Source organism: Panulirus ornatus, chromosome 34 (assembly GCF_036320965.1).
Source record: "Panulirus ornatus isolate Po-2019 chromosome 34, ASM3632096v1, whole genome shotgun sequence".
Taxonomy (NCBI): domain Eukaryota; kingdom Metazoa; phylum Arthropoda; class Malacostraca; order Decapoda; family Palinuridae; genus Panulirus; species Panulirus ornatus.
The window spans coordinates 2478917-2504887 of NC_092257.1; the positions used below are offsets into that span (position 1 = coordinate 2478917).

Sequence of the window (25971 nt, forward strand, 5' to 3'; positions counted from 1 at the left end):
ATCTACAATAGAGAATTTGATAATGATGGGGGTTCTATGAATGTCATACTTCCTTCCCAGAATGTACAAATAGCTAAAGAGATATTGAATGTGTAAATTGTTTATCCTTATGTCTTCTGCAATTTTTTTTTAAGTGAGAAGAGATAATGGAAATTGTAGTAATCTATTACTTATTTACAATCTGTTCTGTAAAGAATGTTTTCCTTAGCTCACTACAGTAAATAGTACAGAACTTGCAGCATTTTTTTATAATCAATCTCACCTTCCAACAGAGTGCTCTCCTCTGCTAACATGTCGTGATGAGAATGGAGTTTGCAAGCAAGAATGTTCCTTTGATGAAGTGGAGATACCTCATGGGTGTTCTGGCCCCAGTTGCAAGTGTTGCGCTCCTAAGATTGGTAATATGCTATTATCAGAGTGTAAACACCTCTGTTTTTTCTATCATTTTCTTGACTTTTTTTTATTAATGTTACTTTTAGTGTTGAGATATAATGTTCTCTTGTAATATAGCAAAACATATAGCACCTGCAGTTCCAAAGCTTTGTTACTTCCAATAGTAGAGAACTGATGGTGATAAAGCTCTGCTGGAATGACTTTTCACTTGTAGCATAACCACTGTTGAATAAAGTAACACCTGTATATAAATGTTTCGTATATATAAGATGGGTTTGTGGTTTCAGTGCATTAAGCATGACAACTATAGAATGGATGTGAGTGGATGTGGCCTTTCTTTGTCTGTTTGTGGCACTTCCTCGTTAATGCAGGAAACGGCGATAAGTGGGGGAGGAATGGGATATAATTAGGGAACCAGTGATGACTTCCATAGGTTTGCGGCAGGGGTGTGTGATGTCTCCATGGTTGTTTAATTTGTTTATGGATGGGGTTGTTAGGGAGTTGAATGCAAGAGTTTTGGAAAGAGGGGCAAGTATGCAGTCTGTTGTGGATGAGAGAGCTTGGGAAGTGAGTCAGCTGTTGTTTGCTGATGATACAGTGCTGGTGGCTGATTCGTGTGAGAAACTACAGAAGCTGGTGACTGAGTTTGGTAAAGTGTGTGAAAGAAGAAAGCTGAGAGTAAATGTGAATAAGAGCAAGGTTATTAGGTGCAGTAGGGTTGAGGGTCAAGTCATTTGGGAGGTAAGTTTGAATGGAGAAAAACTGGGGAAAGTGAAGTGTTTTAGACATCTAGGAGTGGATTTGGCAGCAGATGGAACCACGGAAGTGGAAGTGAATCATAGGGTGGGGAAGGGGGCAAAAGTTCTGGGAGCATTGAAAAAATGTGGAAGTCGAGAACATTACCTTGGAAAGCAAAAATGGGTACGTATGAAGGAATGGTGGTTCCAACAATGTTATATGGTTGTGAGGCATGTGCTATAGATGGAGCTGTGCAGAGGAGGGTGGATATGCTGGAAATGAGATGTTTGAGGACAATATGTGGTTTGAGGTGGTTTGATCGAGTAAGTACTAATAGGGTAAGAGAGATATGTGGTAATAGAAAGAGTGTGGTTGAGAGAGCAGAAGAGGGTGTTTTCAAATGGTTTGGTCACATGGAGAGAATGAGTGAGGAAAGATTGACCAAGAGGATATATGTGTCAGAGGTGGAGGGAACGAGGAGAAGTGGGAGACCAAATTGGAGGTGGAAAGATGGAGTCGAAAAGATTTTGAGTGATCGGGGCCTGAACATGCAGGAAGGTGAAATGAAACAATGTGGTATACCGGGGTCGACGTGCTGTCAATGGATTAAACCAGGGCGTGTGAAGAGTCTGGGGTAAACCATGGAAAGTTCTGTGGGACCTGGATGTGGAAAGGGAGCTGTTGTTTTGGTGCATTATTACATGACAGCTAGAGACTGAGTGTGAACGAATGTGGCCTTTGTTGTCTTTTCCTAGCATTACCTCATGCACCTGCGAGGGAGGGGAATGTCATTTCATGTGTGGCAGGGTGGCACCGGGAATGAATAAAGGCAGACAGTATAAATTATGTACATGTGTATATATGTATATGTCTGTGAATGTATATATATATGTATACGTTGAAATGTATAGGTATGTATGTGTGTGTGTGTGGATGTGTATGTGTATACATGTGTATGTGGGTGGCTTGGGCCATTCTTTCGTGTGTTTCCTTGCGTTTCCTCGCTAATGCGGGAGACAATGACAAAATATGATAAGAATGATAAATATGTATATATATACTGGTATATATTACCCTTGATGTTGCCAGACCTTTTGTTTATCGTTATGTCCCAAGTGAAATGTCACCTTTGGTGAGGTTGCATCATCACAGTACATTCTTGTTGAAGAATATCTTGCTACAAAGAAGTCCTTCCTTTCCCTGCTTCTTATTGTAGCATATCTTCAAAGGTACAGAAGACCCTAGAGTATAGGCCTTGAGGTTATATGATAATGATTTACTCTTATGGAAGGTTTTATTCTTATTCCAAAGGGAGGGAACAAATTATAAATTTTAGGATTGTCTTTCCTGTTTAAACCCAGTTACTATCAGAATGATTTCTCGTATATGCAGTGAAAAGTATGAACCTTTTAATATTCTTTCTACCACCATTTTATCTTTAACAGAATGCACTCCTCGTCCTATTTGCCATGATATGAATGGACTCTGTAAGCAAGAATGTTTTCATCATGAGATGGAGGTGTACCATGGGTGCTCTGGCCGTGGCTGTAAGTGCTGTACTCCTAAGATTGGTAACTATCTCATGTACTTTTGACAGTTGACTGAACAGGTTCTTCTAATGTTTCTGTTGATTTCTTGTCACTTAGCTATGAGATATGGGTTCAGTGTCTTATCAAATACAGGTGTCTCTCATTTATACTGAGAGTTAGGATCCAAGAAATGCCAGTGTAAGCAAGTTTTATGTGGAAGAAGACAGATTTCTGTGATGAAAAGAGGGCTGTATTCCTAGGCTCTTTTAAAAAAGATTCATTATGTAATTAAGTTTTATGCATATGCTGGAAGCTTATCCGTAACAAAGTACTGTAAATGTTATTAGATTAATTGTATGAATGAATATAATCCCCTATCTCCCCTATCTGGGGATAGGGGAGAAAGTATACTTCCCACGTATTCCCTGCGTGTCGTAGAAGGCGACTAAAAGGGGAGAGAGCGGGGGGCTGGAAATCCTCCCCTCTCGTTTTTTTTTAATTTTCCAAAAGAAGGAACAGAGAATTGGGCCAGGTTAGGGTATTCCCTCAAAGGCCCAGTCCTCTGTTCTTGACGCTACCTCGCTAATGCGGGAAATGGCGAATAGTTTGAAAAGAAAGAATATAATGTGCTCACCAACAGTTTCTGTTATTTTTTTCCATGAAGAGAGACTGATGTCAAGTGACTGTAGAGAACTACAGGGTTGCTTGAAGAGAGTGTAGTGTAGGGGTGCTGGACTTGTTGTGTATGTATAGGCAAATAATGAGACATCTTCCCCATTCTGTAGTCTTTTGATTATTTCTTGCCTCATTTCTAGGGTTAATACATTTTAGCACTTTATTTGTTCGAGTACTGAACAGCTTCACATATTAAGCTGCATATGGCAACTGTCATCAGAAGCCCATGTTTGCCTATGATTGATTATGATAATCTCAAGTAAATTTTTACTTAATATATCTGAATGTCTCATTGTGTACCATGATTTACTTATTATTTCATACAGCAGTAATGCCTTATTCAAATTGCATGTACATTAAAACTGTGAAGATATTGGTAATAATATCAGTAAGCCATGCCTCCTCTGATTCATTGCAATAACCATAAGTAGAATATTTGCTAACATAGCATCTCACTATATAGAATATTTTATCTTATGGTCTTTCATCATTAGTTATCTAGTAGGCCTGTAGTTTACAAAAAAAAATCTTAATGACTATGATTTTGTGTCGTTTTCTTTTATTGGTAATTACTCTAGATTTGAGCATTTATGTTTTTATTTTCAGAATAGTAATATATTATTCACAAACATGCAGTCTTTCCTTTCCATGCATAACACTTTTCAACACTTAACTCACACAGCTCATTCTTCTTTTGTTTAGATTTTCTTGCAGTGAACACCATGTGCTAGCCCTGCCTTTTGGAAAAATGGAAGGGGCAATAGATAGAATTAGTCGATAGGAATAATTAGGCAGATACATTTGGTAGAAACATTAGGGAGGAGTGGTGAGTAGGAGTATTTTGCAGGAGTATTAGGAACAGTAAGTGAAAGCCTCTGCAAACATAGCAGTAGAGTTGTCATCTTCTACTGGCCTGTTAAGGGTGAGGCACTAAAGGCTAAGGGGTGGAACTGGAGTTCCCTTTAAGGGAGTTCCAGGTGGGAACAGGTGTCAGTATCTAGATGGATAGATGAATAGATGCTAGAAATGCAAATGATCAGATTATACCTGCAAGTAGATTTTGATTAGTATATATCTTGGCATCTCCAGGGGTATTAGGGATGAGGAATAAAGAAAACTACCCACAGATCTCCTGCATGTCCTAGAAGGTAATTAAGGAGGGCAGGGGCAGGGAGTTGGAAAGAAGAGTAAGAGGTGACATGAAGACAACAGTCATCCTATGTGTATGAGTGTATGTTTTTGTATGTGATGGGGAAAGAGTTTTATACTCATTTTACCCATTCTCTTAACCTTGTATAGATGTACCATGTCTTCACTCCTATGTGCACCCACACACACACACACACACACACACACACACACACACACACACACACAACTTGTTTTCATGTGTATTTTTGGTTTGAGGAGTGAGAAAAAACATCCAAGAAAAACATTGATTGCTTGCAGTATGTCCTTGAAATTTGTATTTTAGGGTTAATCATCAGCAAGAGGGAGAATGGTAATCACTTTAAGCCAGTTTGATGATGTCAGCAGTAAACAGTTCTTTAAAATATGCAAAGACAGGACAACCTGAGGTCATAACATGGAGTTAAGCAAGACTGTAGGAAAGATGTTGTGGAGTCTTTTATAGTACAAGACTAGTGGATGAATGGAATAATCTAAATGACAAAATTGTAAATAAGGACAGCCTACATGAGTTTAAAAGGTAGTACAGTAGTAGAGACAGGTCAATAGATGGTGACCCATTAGTGTAAAACTTCCTCCTCATAGAGTAAACATAGGTTATTACATATCAATTGTATAATTTTTTCTTTTCTCCCTGAATTTTTTCTTATTAGAAATAAGGAGGATATATTGTAATTGTTGTAATCTGTCTTTTATTTGCAGTCTTTTTTTAAGGAATGCTTTCCTTGTTCCATTTAAAAAAGACTGTGAAACGTACAGTATTTTCATATTATCATTCTGATCTTTCAACAGAGTGCACTCCTCTTCAGATTTGCTATGACAAGAATGGAGTCTGTAAGCAAGAATGTTCATTTGATGAGGTGGAGGTATCTCATGGGTGTTCTGGCCCCAGCTGCAAGTGTTGTGCTCCAAAAATTGGTAATTAGCTATGATCAGAATGCACTCAGCTCTGTTTTCTCAGTTATTTTCTTTACTGTTGTTAGTTATTGTTTGCAGTTTTCTAAGACTGAGTGATTTCATGATGTCATAATGGAACATGTAACTTACCTTCGCACAGACACACACACACACACACACACACACACACACACACATATATATATATATATATATATATATATATATATATATATATATATATATATATATATATATATATATATATATATATGGAAGGTATTAAGAATATATGGTGTGGGAGGCAAGTTGTTAGAAGCAGTGAAAAGTTTTTATCGAGGATGTAAGGCATGTGTACGTGTAGGAAGAGAGGAAAGTGATTGGTTCTCAGTGAATGTAGGTTTGCGGCAGGGGTGTGTGATGTCTCCATGGTTGTTTAATTTGTTTATGGATGGGGTTGTTAGGGAGGTAAATGCAAGAGTTTTGGAAAGAGGGGCAAGTATGAAGTCTGTTGGGGATGAGAGAGCTTGGGAAGTGAGTCAGTTGTTGTTTGCTGATGATACAGCGCTGGTGGCTGATTCATGTGAGAAACTGCAGAAGCTGGTGACTGAGTTTGGTAAAGTGTGTGTAAGAAGAAAGTTAAGAGTAAGTGTGAATAAGAGCAAGGTTATTAGGTACAGTAGGGTTGAGGGTCAAGTCAATTGGGAGGTAAGTTTGAATGGAGAAAAACTGGAGGAAGTAAAGTGTTTTAGATATCTGGGAGTGGATCTGGCAGCGGATGGAACCATGGAAGCGGTAGTGGATCATAGGGTGGGGGAGGGGGCGAAAATTCTGGGGGCCTTGAAGAATGTGTGGAAGTCGAGAACATTATCTCGGAAAGCAAAAATGGGTATGTTTGAAGGAATAGTGGTTCCAACAATGTTGTATGGTTGCGAGGCGTGGGCTATGGATAGAGTTGTGCGCAGGAGGGTGGATGTGCTGGAAATGAGATGTTTGAGGACTATGTGTGGTGTGAGGTGGTTTGATCGAGTAAGTAATGTAAGGGTAAGAGAGATGTGTGGAAATAAAAAGAGCGTGGTTGAGAGAGCAGAAGAGGGTGTTTTGAAATGGTTTGGGTACATGGAGAGAATGAGTGAGGAAAGATTGACCAAGAGGATATATGTGTCGGAGGTGGAGGGAACAAGTCTGGGGTAAACCATGGAAATTTGTGTGGGGCCTGGACGTGGAAAGGGAGCTGTGGTTTCGGGCATTATTGCATGACAGCTAGAGACTGAGTGTGAACGAATGGGGCCTTTGTTGTCTTTTCCTAGTGCTACCTCGCACACATGATGGGGGAGGGGGATGGTATTCCATGTGTGGCGAGGTGGCGATGGGAATGAATAAAGGCAGACAGTGTGAATTGTGTGCATGGGTATATATGTATGTGTCTGTGTGTGTATATATATGTGTACATTGAGATGTATCAGTATGTATATTTGCGTGTGTGGACGTGTATGTATATACACTGTGTATGGGGGTGGGTTGGGCCATGTCTTTCGTCTGTTTCCTTGCGCTACCTCGCAAACGCGGGAGACAGCAACAAAGCAAAATAAAATGAATAAATGATAAATATATATATATGTATATGTATAAGAAGGGGGCCAGGTGAGGATATTCCCTCAGAGGCCCAGTCCTCTGTTCTTAACGCTACCCTGCTAATGCGGGAAATGGCGAATAGTTTGAAAGAAAAAGAAATATGTATAATATTCATTTACTTATTTGTATATTTTACTTTGTCACTGTTTCCCGCATTAGCGAGGTAGCGCAAGGAAACAGACAAAAGAATGGCCTTACCACCCACATACACATGTATATACATACACATCCACACACACAAATAAACATACCTATACATCTCAATGTATACATATATATACACACACAGACATATACATATATACACATGTACATAATTCATATTGTCTGCCTTTATTCACTCCCATCGCCACCCCGCCACACATGAAATAACAACCCCCTGCCCCCGCATGTGCACGAGGTAGCGCTAGGAAAAGACAACAAAGGCCACATTCGTTCACACTTAGTCTCTAGCTGTCATGTATAATGCACTGTAACCACAGCTCCCTTTCCACATCCAGGCTTCACAGATCTTTGCATGGTTTACCCCAGACGCTTCATATGCCCTGGTTCAATCCATTGACAGCACGTCGACCCCGGTATACCACATCATCCCAATTCACTCTATTCCTTGCACACCTCTCACCCTCCTGCATGTTCACGCCCCAATCACTCAAAATCTTTTTCACTCCATCTTTCAACCTCCAGTTTGGTCTCCTACTTCTCGTTCCCTCCACCTCTGACACATTATATCTTCTTTGTCAATCTTTCCTCACTCATTCTCTCCATGTTACCAAACCATTTCAAAACACCCTCTTCTGCTCTCTCAACCACACTCTTTTTTATTACCACACATCTCTCTTACCCTGTTATTGCTAACTCGATCAAAGCAACTCACACCACATATTGTCCTCAAACATCTCATTTCCAGCACATCTACCCTCCTCCGCACAACTCTATCTATAGCCCATGCCTCACAACCATATAACATTATTGGAGCCACTATTCCTTCAAACATACCCATATATGTGTCAGAGGTGGAGGGAACGAGGAGAAGTGGGAGACCAAATTTGAGATGGAAAGATGGAGTGAAAAAGATTTTGAGTGATCGGGGCCTGAACATGCAGGAGAGTGAAAGGTGTGCAAGGAATGGAGTGAATTGGAACGTAGTGGTATACCGGGGTCGACGTGCTTTCAATGGATTGAACCAGGGCAAATAAAATGAATTAATATAAATATATATCTCTCCTTAGTCTATGTAACTAATCAACCAGACTCCCAGTTCACCTTTAAAAGCAGCTGACCTCGCCAGACATTATATTCTGCTGTCCAGAACTACACATAAGGATCTTCTGGAGCATGGTACAGGAGTTATCCTCTGACCACATGACCATCCTAATAATGCTCCATCTAGTCCAACTAGTTAACACAACCACCAAATAGATTACACAAATTATAGGTAAGCAAACTGGCCAGCTTTTATTCAGTGCATAAAAACAAAGTTCAAAATCTTCGGTATTAATGATATTTCACCCTTAGATAATGCAGTCTCTCATTCCATCAGCATGTCAGTCTAAGCCAGCAAAAAGCACATACCGCAAGGCAACAGAAAGAAATACAAAATGTATTTCTCCCCACAAGTTATACACCTCATAAAGGAAAGAGACTATCTCAGACACAACCACTCACCATCAGTAGAAAACAAAGAATAAATCCATGATCTAAATGACACCATTATTGACCTGACAAACCTGAAAGACAAGCTGAAAACTAGCACTCCTTCAACACAATGAATCACAAAACATTGTGCAACCAATTTTGGAGTATATTAAAGAAAATACACTCTTATCACACTAGTCCAGCCCCAACTCATGAAACAATCCTGACCCTTTCAATTCATCTATATCTGTGGTGCCGTTTCCCTTGTGGGAACTTTCATCAAGGGGATGGCAATGGCCAAAGAGTCTGTACTTAGCCCCATCCTTACATGCCTCCCTTGCATACACCATTTCATACATTCTTCCTTCATTTCTCTCCCTCCAGTATTCTTCCACTGTTTGTCCCCATCCCATAGGTGTTTTTTCTCTCACAGCTACCCCTTTAATTGTACCATTATATATACTTCTTTTGAACCCCCCACTTGCATTCCTTCCATATGCCCACTTTACCACTCCACAATTCAATCCTGTTGCATTCCCTGCCACTACTTTACATGCATTACTTTCTTCATGCCATCTTGTCATACCACGTGCTTCTATCAAATAACTCCTTTCCACAGCCTGGATTTTTTACCTCTGTGATGCTGACCCATTCCAATGAAATCCCATCTCCCAATGAACACACAAACATACTCATTTAGACACTACTCAAAAATCAACCACAAACCAATCACATCCCAAAACAGAAAATTCATGAAAAACACACAAGATCACCCAGAAACAACTGCCCACCCACCCTTCACTCCAATTGATACAAGCAAAGTAATTGAAAACTTAAAGAACTCTCCTGCAACAGACCCTGACAGCATATCAAATTTTTTACATTAAATTCTATTGCCCATTTATAATCCAAGCACTTACAGATATCTCCAATAACTCCTGGCTATATAACAGAATTCCAAACATCTTTCTCTCTTCACACTTGTTCAGTTTCTGCCTTTTTTTTATGACTCAAGTGGAAAGTTGCCTTTAGCAGGGTTGCATTATTAGAATACAATTGCATTGATGAACATCTCACTCCAAAGGAGCCCATCCCTTCCCTGATACTGATTCTAGCACAGCCTTAAAGCTGCAGGGGTCCCTAGGAAAAGGAGTCCAAGTTTCTCTCATAATTCACTGGAAAGGGAGATGGCAACTCAAACTTTTAGAGTTGTCTTTCAGCGTAGACTCATTTTCCATCAGAAAGATTTCTCATTCCATGTACATTGAAAAGCATATGAATTCTCCTACCTTTCAACTTTTAACAGAGTGCACTCCTCGTCCTATTTGCAATAACTTGAATGGAATCTGCAAGCAAGAATGTTTGCTTTATGAGATGGAAGTGTACTATGGGTGTTCTGGCCATGGATGCAAATGCTGTGCTCCTAAAGTTGGTAATTATTTTTTGAGTTCTTGACAGCTATCTGAGAGCAGGTGTTTCTGTTGTGCCAGTTACTTCTTTGTCACAGAGCTATTAGTTAAAATTCAGTGTCTTATTGAATACAGATATCCTTCATTTTGTGCTGAGAGCTAGGTTCCCAGAAGGCCATTATAAGCAAGTTCGGTGTAAAATAAAGACAGGTTTCACTGTATTCTCAGCTGGTGCCTAAGCCCCCTTTATGGAAGTGCTTTTGTTTTGTATATTAGGTTTTAATGCTTTGCACTAATAGTAACTTGATGATAAATTACTATAAACATAATATGAATTCTCCTACCTTTCAAATTTTAACAGAGTGCACTCCTCATCCTGTTTGCAATAACTTGAATGGAATCTGCAAGCAAGAATGTTTGCTTCATGAGATGGAAGTGTACCATGGGTGTTCTGGGAATGGATGCAAATGCTGTGCTCCTAAACTTGGTAATTATTTTTTGAGTTCTTGACAGCTATCTGAGAGCAGGTGTTTCTGTTGTGTCAGTTACTTTTTTATCACAGAGCTATTAGTTAAGATTCAGTGTCTTATTGAATACAGGCGTCCTTCATTTATGCTGAGAGCTAGGTTCCCAGAAGGCCATCATAAGCAAGTTCGGTGTAAGAAAAAGGTAGGTTTCTCTGTTTTCTCAGCTGGTGCCTAAGCCCCCTTTATGTCAGTGCTTTTGTTTTGTATGAGTATTAGGTTTCAGTGCATGCATTAATAGCAAATTGATGATAAATTACTGTAAACATAATTGAATGAATATTATGAATGAATATACTGAACCCACTAACACTTTCTGCTCTTTTCTGTAAAAGGAGAAAGCAATGTCAGGTGACTGTAGAGAACTACAGGTATACGTAAGAAGAATGGTGCTAGTGCTTGATTTGTTGACGCATATAAGCAGTCAAATGCTGAGACTCCTTCACCATTCTCTAGACCTTGGATTAGTTTTTGGTTTATTCTTAGGGCTAACATTTATTTTGGCTTTTTTATTGATGATAAATTACTGTAAAAATAATTGAATGAATATTATGAATGAATATACTGAATCCACTAACACTTTCTGCTCTTTTCTGTAAAAGGAGAAAGCAATGTTAGGTGACTGTAGAGAACTACAGGTATACGTAAGAAGAATGGTGCTAGTGCTTGATTTGTTGACGCATATAAGCAGTCAAATGCTGAGACTCCTTCACCATTCTCTAGACCTTGGATTAGTTTTTGGTTTATTCTTAGGGCTAACATTTATTTTGGCTTTTTTATTTGTATAAGAGTATTGTACAGCCTTATACATTCAGCACCATTTAGCAACTATTATCAATAGGTTGTCCCTCTATGTGATTCTTCATCTTATTCATGAGTAAATCTTTTTCATAATGTATCGTAATGTCTTATCATTGACAGCGTTGATGTGTACCAAGCTGCTTTCTCCTTCCTAGTGAGCTTCTTGGGGAATTCCTTGCTCTCCAGCATCTTCTTTATCTGTGGTTCGACTATGACACCGGCTTTGACCTTTGCCTCAAACAGCTTAGGAAAGAAGTCTTGAAGGTACTTGAAGGCTGCAGACTCCTGATTTAGAGCTGTGACAAATTGTTTCATAAGGCCTAATTTTATGTGTGTTGGTGGCATCAACACCTTTTAGGGGTCCACCAGTGGCTCCCACATGATGTTGTTCATCCCTACAGAGAATTCGGTCCACTGTGGCCAGTCCTGCCTGTGGTAGTGTGTTTTGGTGTCCCTGCCATCTCAAAGGCAAAGATAGCAGGAAAATTTGGTAAAACCGCCTTGGAGACCTATCGGGAATGCCACCGTTTTGAAGTCTTCAGTCACCTCCCAGCTGTACTCATCATACATCAAGGCATCTAGCAAGGCCTTGACACTTGTATTCTTTGAGGTGCACTGAGTGAGCCAGGGGAAGAGATGGGTGCTTATTCTGATTATGGAGCAGCATGGCTTCGAGGGTTTTGGATGAGCTGTCAATTCTAGAAATTAAAAAAAAAATGATATGATGCAAAAATCCGCCATCCAAATGAGCAACAATTGTCTACCTTACCTTCCAGAGGTTTTTTTGTGGTGCTCACAGGTGAAATGAGGTGCCCAGATTTTGTCTTGATCCCTGACAGGCATGCCGAAATATACCATGTAGGTCTTGCACATCTTAGTTGATGCTGCCACGGAATATTTTTTTGCTCTTGTTTTGATAAATTGGCCACAGACATAGCAAAATGCGTCTGCTGGATGCTTGCAGCCTCTAGATACCATCTCAGAAAAATGTATGTATATGTATCCACTTAGGCAGCTAGATCTAAACTGAACTGGTTGGCTTAAGGCCCTCATGTTTATATTACTATTTATATTACTGGAAACTTCTATAAAATTCTATACCAGCTACTTAGCACTGAATCTATCTGGAATGTTTTAGAAAATAGGTAAATTTCAAAATATCACTGTGCTGAACACAAAAGCAAAGTTTCAAGGGAATAATGTACATTTTATATACATTTTAAACATAATCAATTAGAAAATAACACTTATTACCCTGGAACAAAAAAGGTAGATTGAAATTTGTTACACAGTGTTATACATGGTAGGTAGAGAATGGGAGTGAGTGGATGTGGCCTTTTTTTGTCTGTTCCTGGTGCTGCCTCGCTAATGTAGGAAACAGCAATCAAGTACAAAAAAGTGCATATATCTATTCATATATTTATTTACTGATGTAGGCGTAATGGGACTCTGCCTGCTTAAGGTTACACCACAAGTGAAAAGTCACCTTTGGCAAGGCTAATCATTGAGAGTATCTTCTCACCAAAGAACTTCTCACTTTAGAGAAGTCTACATTTCTCTGCTTCTGGAGGTAGCACAACTTTAGGCCTAATCGTCTTGGGTAACACCAGGACTCTTTCATAGAAATTGGTCCTGGGATAATTATTGATAAATTCAGTAGGTATACTGGTATATACTGTCCTTTGTAATACTGAACTCCACTTGTTTGTGGTTTTACTATGAGTGAAGAATCACCATCAGCAATATTCTATCAAAGTACAATCTCCTTAGAGAAACTCTCACTCTAGATGAGTTCACCCCTTCTTTGGTACTGATTGTAGCACAACCTTGAAGGTACTGAAACCCCTAGAGAAGAGGGCCTTTGGTCATATAATGATGTTTAATTCTTATAGAAGGTTTTGCTTTCAGTGGAATGAGAGTACAATTGTAACTCTAAGGATTATCTTTCCTGTATCAACCCAGTTTCTAGCCAAACTGTTCCCTCATTTCATTTACATTCCATCTAAATTCCACCTTTCATCTGTTTGCCATGATGTGAATGGACTCTGCAAGCAAGAATGTTCGCTTCATGGGATGGAGGTGTACCATGGCTGTTCTGGTCATGGATGCAAGTGCTGTGCTCCTAAAATTGGTAACTCGCTCTTATGTTCTTGACAGATCTGAGGAAAGGTATTTTTGTGGTGCGTCTTGACAAAGATTCTGTACTGAATTGAGTTTTCATTAATGATATGTTAGCAAATTTATAACAAATTACTGCAAATATTATTGACCGAATATTATAAGTGAACATAATGAGCTCACCAGTACTTCCTGCTGTTTTCTGTATGAGGAGGGACTGATGCTAGAGGGTTGCATGAGGATAGGGTTGTTTAGGAGCTGGACTTTTAGATGCATATGCACAGCTGAGAACTAAGACTCCTTCACTTTCTATGGTCCTTAGATTACATTTTTTTATTTTTAGGATTAACATTTATTTTTACATCTTCAGTTGCAGAAGAATATTGTTCATATCCACATATTAAGCACCATATGGCAAGTGCCATCAACAGGCCATGCTTTTCCATGACTTTTTGCGGTATTCACAAGTAAATCTTTTTCATAAAGAATTCTGATGTCTCATTGTTTACTGTGACTTAGTTATTTTAGACTTTACTAATAGATCGTACAAGTTTTATGAATAATTAAACTATGTAAATATGAACCACTTCCTCATAGTGTGTCCTCTGAATCACAGCAATATCTATAAATATATTCTTTTCATACAAAGAATATCACTAACATTCTCTGTTTGATAGTGTCATATCATCAGTTATCCTGTAGGATTTTACTATCTTTATTACTTTTCTGTCATTATTATTTTTTTGTTATTTTTTAAAGTAATCACACCAGATATGAAGATTTATTTGTCTTTCAGACTAGCGAGGCATTAGCCAAACTACATAGATATTGAAATCATATCTACAAGTGGTTTTCATTTTCTAATAAATAGTAACATATTTGGGTTATTTGGTTTTTGATTGAGTAAGTAATAATAGGGTAAGAGAGATGTGTGGTAATAAAAAGAGTGTGGTTGAGAGAGCAGAAGAGGGTGTTTTGAAATGGTTTGGTCACGTGGAGAGAATGAGTGAGGAAAGATTGACCAAGAGGATATATGTGTCAGAGGTGGAGGGAATGAGGAGAAGTGGGAGACCAAATTGGAGGTGGAAAGATGGAGTGAAAAAGATTTTGAGTGATTGGGGCCTAAACATGCAGGAGGGTGTAAGGCATGCAAGGAATAGAGGGAATTGGAATGATGTGGTATACCGGGGTTGACTTGCTGTCAATGGATTGAACCAGGGCATGTGAAGCGTCTGGGGTAAACCATGGAAAGTTCTGTGGGGCCTGGATGTGGAAAGGGAGCTGTGATTTTGGTGCATTATTACATGACAGCTAGAGACTGAGTGTGAACGAATGTGGTCTTTGTTGTCTTTTCCTAGCACTACCTCGCGCACATGAAGGGGGAGGGGGTTGTTATTTCATGTGTGGCGGGGTGGCGATGGGAATGAATGAAGGCAGACAGTATGAACTATGTACATGTGTATATATGTATATGTCTGCGTGTGTATATGTATGTATACATTGAGATGTATAGGTATGTATATTTATGTGTGTGGACGTGTATGTATATACATGTGTATGGGGGTGGGTTGGGCCATTCTTTCGTCTGTTTCCTTGCCCTACCTTGCTAACGCAGGAGACTGCGACAAAGCAGAATGAATAAAATAAATAAATAAATAATTTGGGTTAGGAGTATGAGGTTGGGAAGATGTGGGATGAATGAGCTGAAAGAAAGCTTTTCGATTTTTAAATCAGTTTTATGAAGTCATCGGTGTACAGTTATATAAAGAAGACAAATTAAGAAACAAAGGCAATAACATGGAAAGAAGTGAGAAACCAGGTAAAAGAGATGTGAAGAAGTACTTTTGTAGTACAAAAGTATTGGATGAATGAAAAATACTCGATGATGATGTTAATGTGGACAGTATGCAAAAGTTTAAAAACATCATATGATAATAAAGTTCAAGGATTAGCACAACATAAGTGTAAAGGTTCCTCCTTTAGATATTGACCATGTCAAATGCCTTTTCCATTCTCATTTGGTTCCTTTTTTGTTATTGGAAGTAGGGAAGAGGTATTGTAAATATTAGTAACCTCTCTCCTGTTGTTAATCACTACTTATGAATAGCTTCCCTTCTTCCAGCAGAGTGTATTCCTCTTCAAATATGTCATGATGAGAATGGAGTCTGCAAGCAAGATTGTTCGTATGATGAGATGGAGGTATCTTATGGGTGTTCTGGTCATGGCTGCAAGTGCTGTGCTCGTATAATTGGTAATTGGCTATTATCAGAACATATGTATACCTTGCTTTCTCAGTGATTTTCTTAACTGTTATTGGTTATTATTGCTTGAAGTTTTGATATATAAAACTCTCCTCAGTATATATTTATTTTATTTTATTCATTTATGTATTATACTTCGTCGCTGTCTCCCGCGTCAGCGAGGTAGCGCAAGGAAACAGATGAAAGAATGGCCCAACCTACCCACATACACATGTATATACATACAAGTCCATACACGCACATATACATACCTATACATTTCAATATATATATATATTGGTACAGTAGGGTTGAGGGTCAAGTCAATTGGGAGGTGAGTTTGAATGGAGAAAAACTGGAGGAAGTGAAGTGTTTTAGATATCTGGGAGTGGATCTGGCAGCGGATGGAACCATGGAAGCGGAAGTGGATCATAGGGTGGGGGAGGGGGCGAAAATTCTGGGGGCCTTGAAGAATGTGTGGAAGTCGAGAACATTATCTCGGAAAGCAAAAATGGGTATGTTTGAAGGAATAGTGGTTCCAACAATGTTGTATGGTTGCGAGGCGTGGGCTATGGATAGAGTTGTGCGCAGGAGGATGGATGTGCTGGAAATGAGATGTTTGAGGACAATGTGTGGTGTGAGGTGGTTTGATCGAGTGAGTAACGTAAGGGTAAGAGAGATGTGTGGAAATAAAAAGAGCGTGGTTGAGAGAGCAGAAGAGGGTGTTTTGAAGTGGTTTGGGCACATGGAGAGAATGAGTGAGGAAAGATTGACCAAGAGGATATATGTGTCGGAGGTGGAGGGAACGAGGAGAAGAGGGAGACCAAATTGGAGGTGGAAAGATGGAGTGAAAAAGATTTTGTGTGATCGGGGCCTGAACATGCAGGAGGGTGAAAGGAGGGCAAGGAATAGAGTGATTTGGAGCGATGTGGTATACCGGGGTTGACGTGCTGTCAGTGGATTGAATCAAGGCATGTGAAGCGTCTGGGGTAAACCATGGAAAGCTGTGTAGGTATGTATATTTGCGTGTGTGGACGTATGTATATACATGTGTATGGGGGGGGGGGTTGGGCCATTTCTTTCGTCTGTTTCCTTGCGCTACCTCGCAAACGCGGGAGACAGCGACAAAGTATAAAAAAAAAAAATATATATATATATATATATATATATATATATATATATATTATATATATATATATATATATATATATATATATATACATACACAGACATATACATATATACACATGTACGTAATCCATACTTGATGCCTTTATTCATTCCCATTGCAATCCCGCCACACATGAAATGACAACCCCCTCCCCTTGCATATGCGCAAGGTAGCGCTAGGAAAAGACAACAAAGGCCACATTCATTCACACTCACTCTCTAGCTATCATGTATAATGCACTGAAACCACAGGATATATATATATATATATATATATATATATATATATATATATATATATATATATATATATATATATATATATATATTTTTATATATATATATATATATTTTTTTTTCATACTATTCGCCATTTCCCGCATTAGCGAGGTAGCGTTAAGAACAGAGGACTGGGCCTTTGAGGGAATATCCTCATATGGCCCCCTTCTCTGTTCCTTCTTTTGGAAAATTTAAAAAAAAAAAAAAAAAAAAAAAAAAAAATGAGAGGGGAGGATTTCCAGCTCCCCGCTCCCTTCCCTTTTAGTCACCTTCTACGACATGCAGGGAATACGTGGGAAGTATTCTTTCTCCCCTATATATATTTATATATTTATTCACTTTGCCCCGTCGCCGCCCCCCGCGCCAGCGAGGCAGCGCAAGGAAACAGACGAAAGAACGGCCCAACCCACCCACATACACATGCATATACATACATATATATATATATATTTTCTGAAAACCCATACAAATCTTCACCTTAGCCTCCACAAGATAATGATCAGACATCCCTCCAGTTGCACCTCTCAGCACATTAACATCCAAAAGTCTCTCTTTCGCACGCCTGTCAATTAACACGTAATCCAATAACGCTCTCTGGCCATCTCTCCTACTTACATAAGTATACTTATGTATATCTCGCTTTTTAAACCAGGTATTCCCAATCATCAGTCCTTTTTCAGCACATAAATCTACAAGCTCTTCACCATTTCCATTTACAACACTGAACACCCCATGTATACCAATTATTCCCTCAACTGCCACATTACTCACCTTTGCATTCAAATCACCCATCACTATAACCCGGTCTCGTGCATCAAAACCACTAACACACTCATTCAGCTGCTCCCAAAACACTTGCCTCTCTTGATCTTTCTTCTCATGCCCAGGTGCATATGCACCAATAATCACCCACCTCTCTCCATCAACTTTCAGTTTTACCCATATTAATCGAGAATTTACTTTCTTACACTCTATCACATACTCCCACAACTCCTGTTTCAGGAGTATTGCTACTCCTTCCCTTGCTCTTGTCCTCTCACTAACCCCTGACTTTACTCCCCAGACATTCCCAAACCACTCTTCCCCTTTACCCTTGAGCTTCGTTTCACTCAGAGCCAAAACATCCAGGTTCCTTTCCTCAAACATACTACCTATCTCTCCTTTTTTCACATCTCAGCTGGTGACTGAGTTTGGTAAAGTGTGTGGAAGAAGAAAGTTAAGAGTAAATGTGAATAAGAGCAAGGTTATTAGGTACAGTAGGGTTGAGGGTCAAGTCAATTGGGAGGTGAGTTTGAATGGAGAAAAACTGGAGGAAGTGAAGTGTTTTAGATATCTGGGAGTGGATCTGGCAGCGGATGGAACCATGGAAGCGGAAGTGGATCATAGGGTGGGGGAGGGGGCGAAAATTCTGGGGGCCTTGAAGAATGTGTGGAAGTCGAGAACATTATCTCGGAAAGCAAAAATGGGTATGTTTGAAGGATTAGTGGTTCCAACAATGTTGTATGGTTGCGAGGCGTGGGCTATGGATAGAGTTGTGCGCAGGAGGATGGATGTGCTGGAAATGAGATGTTTGAGGACAATGTGTGGTGTGAGGTGGTTTGATCGAGTGAGTAACGTAAGGGTAAGAGAGATGTGTGGAAATAAAAAGAGCGTGGTTGAGAGAGCAGAGGAGGGTGTTTTGAAGTGGTTTGGGCACATGGAGAGGATGAGTGAGGAAAGATTGACCAAGAGGATATATGTGTCGGAGGTGGAGGGAGCAAGGAGAAGAGGGAGACCAAATTGGAGGTGGAAAGATGGAGTGAAAAAGATTTTGTGTGATCGGGGCCTGAACATGCAGGAGGGTGAAAGGAGGGCAAGGAATAGAGTGAATTAGAGCGATGTGGTATACCGGGGTTGACGTGCTGTCAGTGGATGGAATCAAGGCATGTGAAGCGTCTGGGGTAAACCATGGAAAGCTGTGTAGGTATGTATATTTGCGTGTGTGGACGTATGTATATACATGTGTATGGGGGGGGTTGGGCCATTTCTTTCGTCTGTTTCCTTGCGCTACCTCGCAAACGTGGGAGACAGCGACATAGTATAAAAAAAAAAATATATATATATATATATATATATATATATATATATATATATATATATATATATATATATATATCTTTTTTTTTTCCAAAAGAAGGGACAGAGAAGGGGGCCAGGTGAGGATATTCCCTCAAAGGTCCAGTCCTCTGTTCTTAACGCAACCTCGCTAATGCGGGAGATGGCGAATAGTGTGAGATATATATTTTTTTTTTTTTCGCTTTGTCGCTGTATTGTTGACTGGTTGGTAAGGTTATTTAATGTATGTATGATTCATGGTGAGGTGCCTGAGGATTGGCGGAATGCGTGCATAGTGCCATTGTACAAAGGCAAAGGGGATAAGAGTGAGTGCTCAAATTACAGAGGTATAAGTTTGTTGAGTATTCCTGGTAAATCATATGGGAGGGTATTGATTGAGAGGGTGAAGGCATGTACAGAGCATCAGATTGGGGAAGAGCAGTGTGGTTTCAGAAGTGGTAGAGAATGTGTGGATCAGGTGTTTGCTTTGAAGAATGTATGTGAGAAATACTTAGAAAAGCAAATGGATTTGTATGTAGCATTTATGAATCTGGAGAAGGCATATGATAGAGTTGATAGAGATGCTCTGTGGAAGGTATTAAGAATATATGGTGTGGGAGGCAAGTTGTTAGAAGCAGTGAAAAGTTTTTATCGAGGATGTAAGGCATGTGTACGTGTAGGAAGAGAGGAAAGTGAATGGTTCTCAGTGAATGTAGGTTTACGGCAGGGGTGTGTGATGTCTCCATGGTTGTTTAATTTGTTTATGGATGGTGTTGTTAGGGAGGTGAATGCAAGAGTTTTGGAAAGAGGGGCAAGTATGAAGTCTGTTGGGGATGAGAGAGCTTGGGAAGTGAGTCAGTTTTTGTTCGCTGATGATACAGCGCTGGTGGCTGATTCATGTGAGAAACTGCAGAAATTGGTGACTGAGTTTGGTAAAGTGTGTGAAGGAAGAAAGTTAAGAGTAAATGTGAATAAGAGCAAGGTTATTAGGTACAGTACGGTTGAGGGTCAAGTCAGTTGGGAGGTAAGTTTGAATGGAGAAAAACTGGAGGAAGTAAAGTGTTTTAGATATCTGGGAGTGGATCTAGCAGCGGATGGAACCATGGAAGCAGAATTGAATCATAGGGTGGGGGAGGGGGCGAAAATCCTGGAAGCCTTGAAGAATGTGTGTAAGTCGAGAACATTATCTCAGAAAGCAAAAATGGGTATGTTTGAAGGAATAGTGGTTCCAACAATGTTGTATGGTTGTGAGGCGTGGGCTATGGATAGAGTTGTGCACAGGAGGGTGGATGTGCTGGAAATGAGATGTTTGAGGACAATATGTGGTGTGAGGTGGTTTGATCGAGTACATAATGTAAGGGTAAGAGAGATGTGTGGAAATAAAAAGAGCGTGGTTGAGAGAGCAGAAGAGGGTGTTTTGAAATGGTTTGGGCACATGAAGAGAATGAGCAAGGAAAGATTGACCAAGAGGATATATGTGTCAGAGGTGGAGGGAACGAGGAGAAGTGGGAGACCAAAATGGAGGTGGAAAGATGGAGTGAAAAAGATTTTGAGTGATCGGGGCCTGAACATGCAGGAGGGTGAAAGGCGGGCAAGGAATAGAGTGAATTGGATCGATGTGGTATACCGGGGTCGACGTGCTGTCAATGGATTGAATCAGGGCATGTGAAGCGTCTGGGGTAAACCATGGATAGTTGTGTAGGGCCTGGATTTGGAAAGGGAGCTGTGGTTTCGGGCATTATTGCATGACAGCTAGAGACTGAGTGTGAGAGAATGGGGCCTTTGTTGTCTTTTCCTAGTGCTACCTCACATACATGAATGGGGAGGGGGATGTTATTCCATGTGTGGCGAGGTGGTGATGGGAATGAATAAAGGCAGACAGTGTGAATTGTGTGCATGTGTATATATGTATCTGTCTGTGTGTATATATATATGTGTACATTGAGATGTACGGGTATGTATATTTGCGTGTGTGGACATGTATGTATATACATGTGTATGGGGGTGGGTTGGGCCATTTCTTTCGTCTGTTTCCTTACGCTACCTCGCAAACGCGGGAGACAGCGACAAAGCAAAAAAAAAAATGTATATTTATATTTCTATGAGTCCACGGGAAAATGAAACACGATAAGTTCCCAAGTGCACTTTCGTGTAATAATCACATCATCAGGAGAGACACAAGAGAGAAATATAACAGTCAGTTGATATACATTGAAGAGACGAAGCGATGACGCCATTTGGTAAACATGCAACAATCACATGTTTACCAAATGGTGTCCTAGCTTCATCTCTTCGATGTATATCAACTGACTGGTATATTTCTCTCTTGTGTCTCCCCTGATGATGTGATTATTGCACGAAAGTGCACTTGGGAACTTATCGTGTTTCAGTTTCCCCTAGGACTCATAGGAATATCTTGATCACGTGCAAGACTGTGATCCTTTCCAATATATATATATATATATATATATATATATATATATATATATATGTATATATATATATATATATATATATATATATATATATATATATATATATATATATATATATATATATGTATATATATATATATATATATATATATATATATATATATATATATATATATATATATATATATATCCACAACAGACCGCATACTTGCCCCTCTCTCCAAAACTCTTGCATTCATAACAACCCCATCCATAAGCAAATTAAATAACCATGGAGACATCACGCACCCCTGCCACAAACCGAGATTCACTGAGAACCAATCACTTTCCTCTCTTCCTACTCGTACACATGCCTTACATCCTCGATAAAAACTTTTCACTGCTTCTAGCAACTTGCCTCCCACACCATATACTCTTAATACCTTCCACAGAGCATCTCTATCAACTCAATCATATTCCTTCTCTAGATCCATAAATGCTACATACAAATCCATTTGTTTTTCTAAGTATTTATCACATACATTCTTCAAAGCAAACACTTGCTCCACACATCCTCTACCACTTCTGAAACCACCCTGCTCTTCCCCTATCTGATGCTTTGTACACGCCTTCACCCTCTTAATCAATATCCTCCCATATAATTTCCCAGGAATACTCAACAAACTTATACCTCTGTAATTTGAACACTCTATTTTCTCCCCTTTGCCTTTGTACAATGGCACTATGCATGCATTCTGCCAATCTTTGGGCACTTCACAATGAACCATACATACATTGAATATCCTCACCAACCAGTCAACAACACAGTCATTCCCTTTTTAATAAATTCCACAGCAATACCATCCAAACCCACCGCCTTGCCAGCTTTCATCTTCCGCAAAGATTTTACTACCTCTTCTCTATTTACCAAATCATTCTCCTTGACCCTCTCACTTTACACACCACCTCAACCAAAGCACCTATATCTGCCACTCTATCATCAAGCACATTCACCAAGCCTTCAAAATACTCACTCCATCTCCCTCTCACTTCACCACTACTTGTTATTACCTCCCCATTAGCCTCCCTCACCGATGTTCCCATTTGTTTCTTGTCTTACGCACTTTATTTACCTCCTTCCAGAACATCTTTTTATTCTCCCTAAAATTTAATGATACTTTCTCACCTCAACTCTCATTTGTCCTCTTTTTCACCTCTTGCACCTTTCTCTTGCCTCTTTCTTTTATACATCTCTCAGTCATTTGCACTAATTCCCTGCAAAAATAGTCCTAATGCCTCTCTCTTTTCTTTCACTAACAATCTTACTTCTTTACCCCACCACTCACTACCCTTTCTAATCTGCCCACCTCCCACCTTTCTCATGCCACAGGCATCTTTTGCGTAAGCCATCACTGCTTCCCTAAATACATTCCATTCCTCACCCACTCCCCTCATGTCATTTGCTCTTACCTTTTTCCATTCTACAATCTATCTCTCCTGGTACTTCCTCACACAAGTCTCCTTTCCAAGCTCACTTACTCTCACCGCAGGGTGAAGAGGCTGGGTAAGATACCTCTAAGTATTGTCTCAATATTTTAGCTTAAATCTATCAAATCATATTCAGGAACATGTTAAGAAGTCAGTGAAGTAGGTGGGAATGATTACAGGTTTATAACCTGGAAATTCTTATTCTATGCTTTATCTTTGACAGATTGCATACGCATGTCCGTTTGTCGTGAAAAGCATGGATCTTGTAAGGAAATATGTGGGAACAAGGAAGTGGAGGTACCTTATGGATGCTCTGGTGATGGCTGTAGGTGTTGTGCTCTAGAAGAAGGTAGTTCTTATTCCTATGTTGTGCCCCTTTTACATAAGTAATACTGCAGTGGTCCCAACATGTAGATATGACATTGCTGATACATGGGATTTTTTATTTGTGATGTGATATAATGTAGTACTGTTTCCCCTAATTATATCATTAACCTGACAGAATGTAATCCTCATCCTGTTTGTTCTGGAAAATTTGGAGTCTGCAAACAAGAATGCTCCTATAGCGAAGTGGAGGTATTAAATGGATGTTCTGGCCATAGCTGCAAGTGTTGTGCTCCCAAACTTGGTAATATCCTCTCTCTCTCTCTCTCTCTCTCTCTCTCTCTCTCTCTCTCTCTCTCTCTCTCTCTCTCTCTCCTCTCTGTCTCTGTCTCTCTCTCTCTCTCTCTCTCTCTCTCTCTCTCTCTCTCTCTCTCTCTCTCTCTCTCTCTCTCTCTCTCTCTCTCTCTCTCTCTTTCACAGTATTCAGCTGATGGATTTTGTTTGATAACTTAAACAAAGTTTTTATAACCTTTATATGAAAAATGGGTAAATTGATATCCATTATACTGGGGCTGTCAAAACTGAAAAGAAAATGATCATCACTAACTTAAGTTCATGGAAATGATATCCATTCCTGTTTGAGGTTGATAATTGTTCATTAATTGTCATCATTTTTTTTACTTTTGTTTACCTTCACTAAGAATGCAGTGATGCTGGTTGTATTAAGGCTGGTGGTAACTGCAAGGAATATTGTTCCCATGGTGAACATCTGAGCAGTGGTGCCTGTGCAGGCACAAACTGTTTGTGCTGTATTCCAAAACCAGGTTAGTATTCTGAATATGTTCATTGAGAACCAATCACTTTCCTCCCTTCCTACTTGTACACATACCTTACAATCTTGATGAATGTCAGTAAAATTGGTTTTTGATATGACATCGACTGTTGAAGCAGTATGTTTAATTTCTGATTATACTTTATAAATACTTCAATCTCTCAGACCAACAGGCTTCATATCAATGCTTGTCTGGAGTCAAAAGGGTTACTGAAGACTTCTTTGGTGATGCTGACATTTATGTATATCTGTCAGCCTGTCTATTTCCATGGGGGATGTTAAGGATGATTTGAGATTGGCAGATGCAAAGGCAGGTGAAACTGACAGTAGAAATGCAGCAAGTGTAATGACAATAGAAAAGTCTCAAAAGGAGAGTGATGAATTGGAATTGATGGTTTGGAAGAGATAAATGGAAGTAACTATAAGAAAATGATGGATGATGTAAATGGATGGAACTGATTGATGGGAGAGAGAGAGGAGAATATAAGAACTAATATCAGGATGAAGAGTGCAATTGATTGTAAAAAAGTCACTGGTGGAAATTTATTGAGAGACAGATGAAAGTGACACATGCATATTATATATTGCACACATATAGTATTTATAAGTTGCAGTATTCCTATCCTAAACTGATTATTTTTCCAACAGACTGCATTCTTATGTCCATATGCCGTGATAGTCTTGGAATCTGTAAGGAAGAATGTGGATACAAGGAGGTGGAGGTACCTTATGGGTGTTCAGGCAATGGGTGCAGGTGCTGTGCTCCTGCAAGAGGTAGTTATATTGCTTCTCTCTTGTTTCTTTTTGTTACAGTGACTATATATGCTATAATTTTAGTGTGCCTTATACCTCATGAAATGAGTATTGAATAGTATTGAATGTGGAAACTTAACTGAGAAGAACTAGATTACTGTATTTGTGTGATATATAAGAGTGGAAAGTCATCCTTGGCAATGCTGTATCATCATTTGTTGATGAAAAGGAGTGCAGTTTCTTTGAAGACATCCTCACTCAAAAAAGTCCATCATTTCCCAGCTTCTGGAAGTAGCACAACCTTGGAGCTGCAGGAGCTTCAGGAAAAGAGTTCCTTGATAAACATCAGGACCTTCACTTTCTCACTAGTCCTTTGGCTTACTTCAGCTTCCAGTGTTCCAACTACTGTCATGTCCACTTTCATCTGTCTAAAACACTCTGCTTCCTCCAAGTTCTCTCCATTCAAACTCACATTCCAACTATCGAGTCTTTCTCCAATGCTAAACCCAGTAACCTTGCTTTTATTCACGTTTACTTTCAAGTTCCTACTTTCACACACTCTCCCAAACTAGGAAATAAGCTTTTGCAGCTTCTTGCTCAAATCTGATGCCAGTGCCATGTCACCTTCCCACTCCAACAGACTGCAGACCTTCCTCTCTCTCCCCAAAACCCTCAAGTTTACCTTTCACCAATAGCCATGGTGCCATCAAACAACCCTACTGCAGACCCACCTTTACCTCAAACAACTCACACTCCTCTCTTCCTGCTCACACATACACCTTGCTGTCTTGATTAAAAAAAAAATTCTGGTAACTTTCCTCTTACATCATAT

The 25971-nt window shown here is 39.6% G+C and overlaps 1 protein-coding gene across 1 annotated transcript in view; it reads left to right on the forward strand.

Annotated features, from left to right (window-relative positions):
* LOC139759711 (uncharacterized) overlaps nucleotides 1–25971 on the forward strand; it is a 52615-nt gene that overhangs the window by 16128 nt on the left and 10516 nt on the right. Inside the window, exons 11-20 of the mRNA XM_071682106.1 lie at nucleotides 273–398; nucleotides 2577–2702; nucleotides 5316–5441; nucleotides 10000–10125; nucleotides 10464–10589; nucleotides 15668–15796; nucleotides 23454–23579; nucleotides 23733–23858; nucleotides 24256–24378; nucleotides 25035–25160. Coding sequence (XP_071538207.1) covers nucleotides 273–398; nucleotides 2577–2702; nucleotides 5316–5441; nucleotides 10000–10125; nucleotides 10464–10589; nucleotides 15668–15796; nucleotides 23454–23579; nucleotides 23733–23858; nucleotides 24256–24378; nucleotides 25035–25160 — 1260 coding nt within the window. The remainder of the gene's footprint in view (nucleotides 1–272; nucleotides 399–2576; nucleotides 2703–5315; nucleotides 5442–9999; nucleotides 10126–10463; nucleotides 10590–15667; nucleotides 15797–23453; nucleotides 23580–23732; nucleotides 23859–24255; nucleotides 24379–25034; nucleotides 25161–25971) is intronic.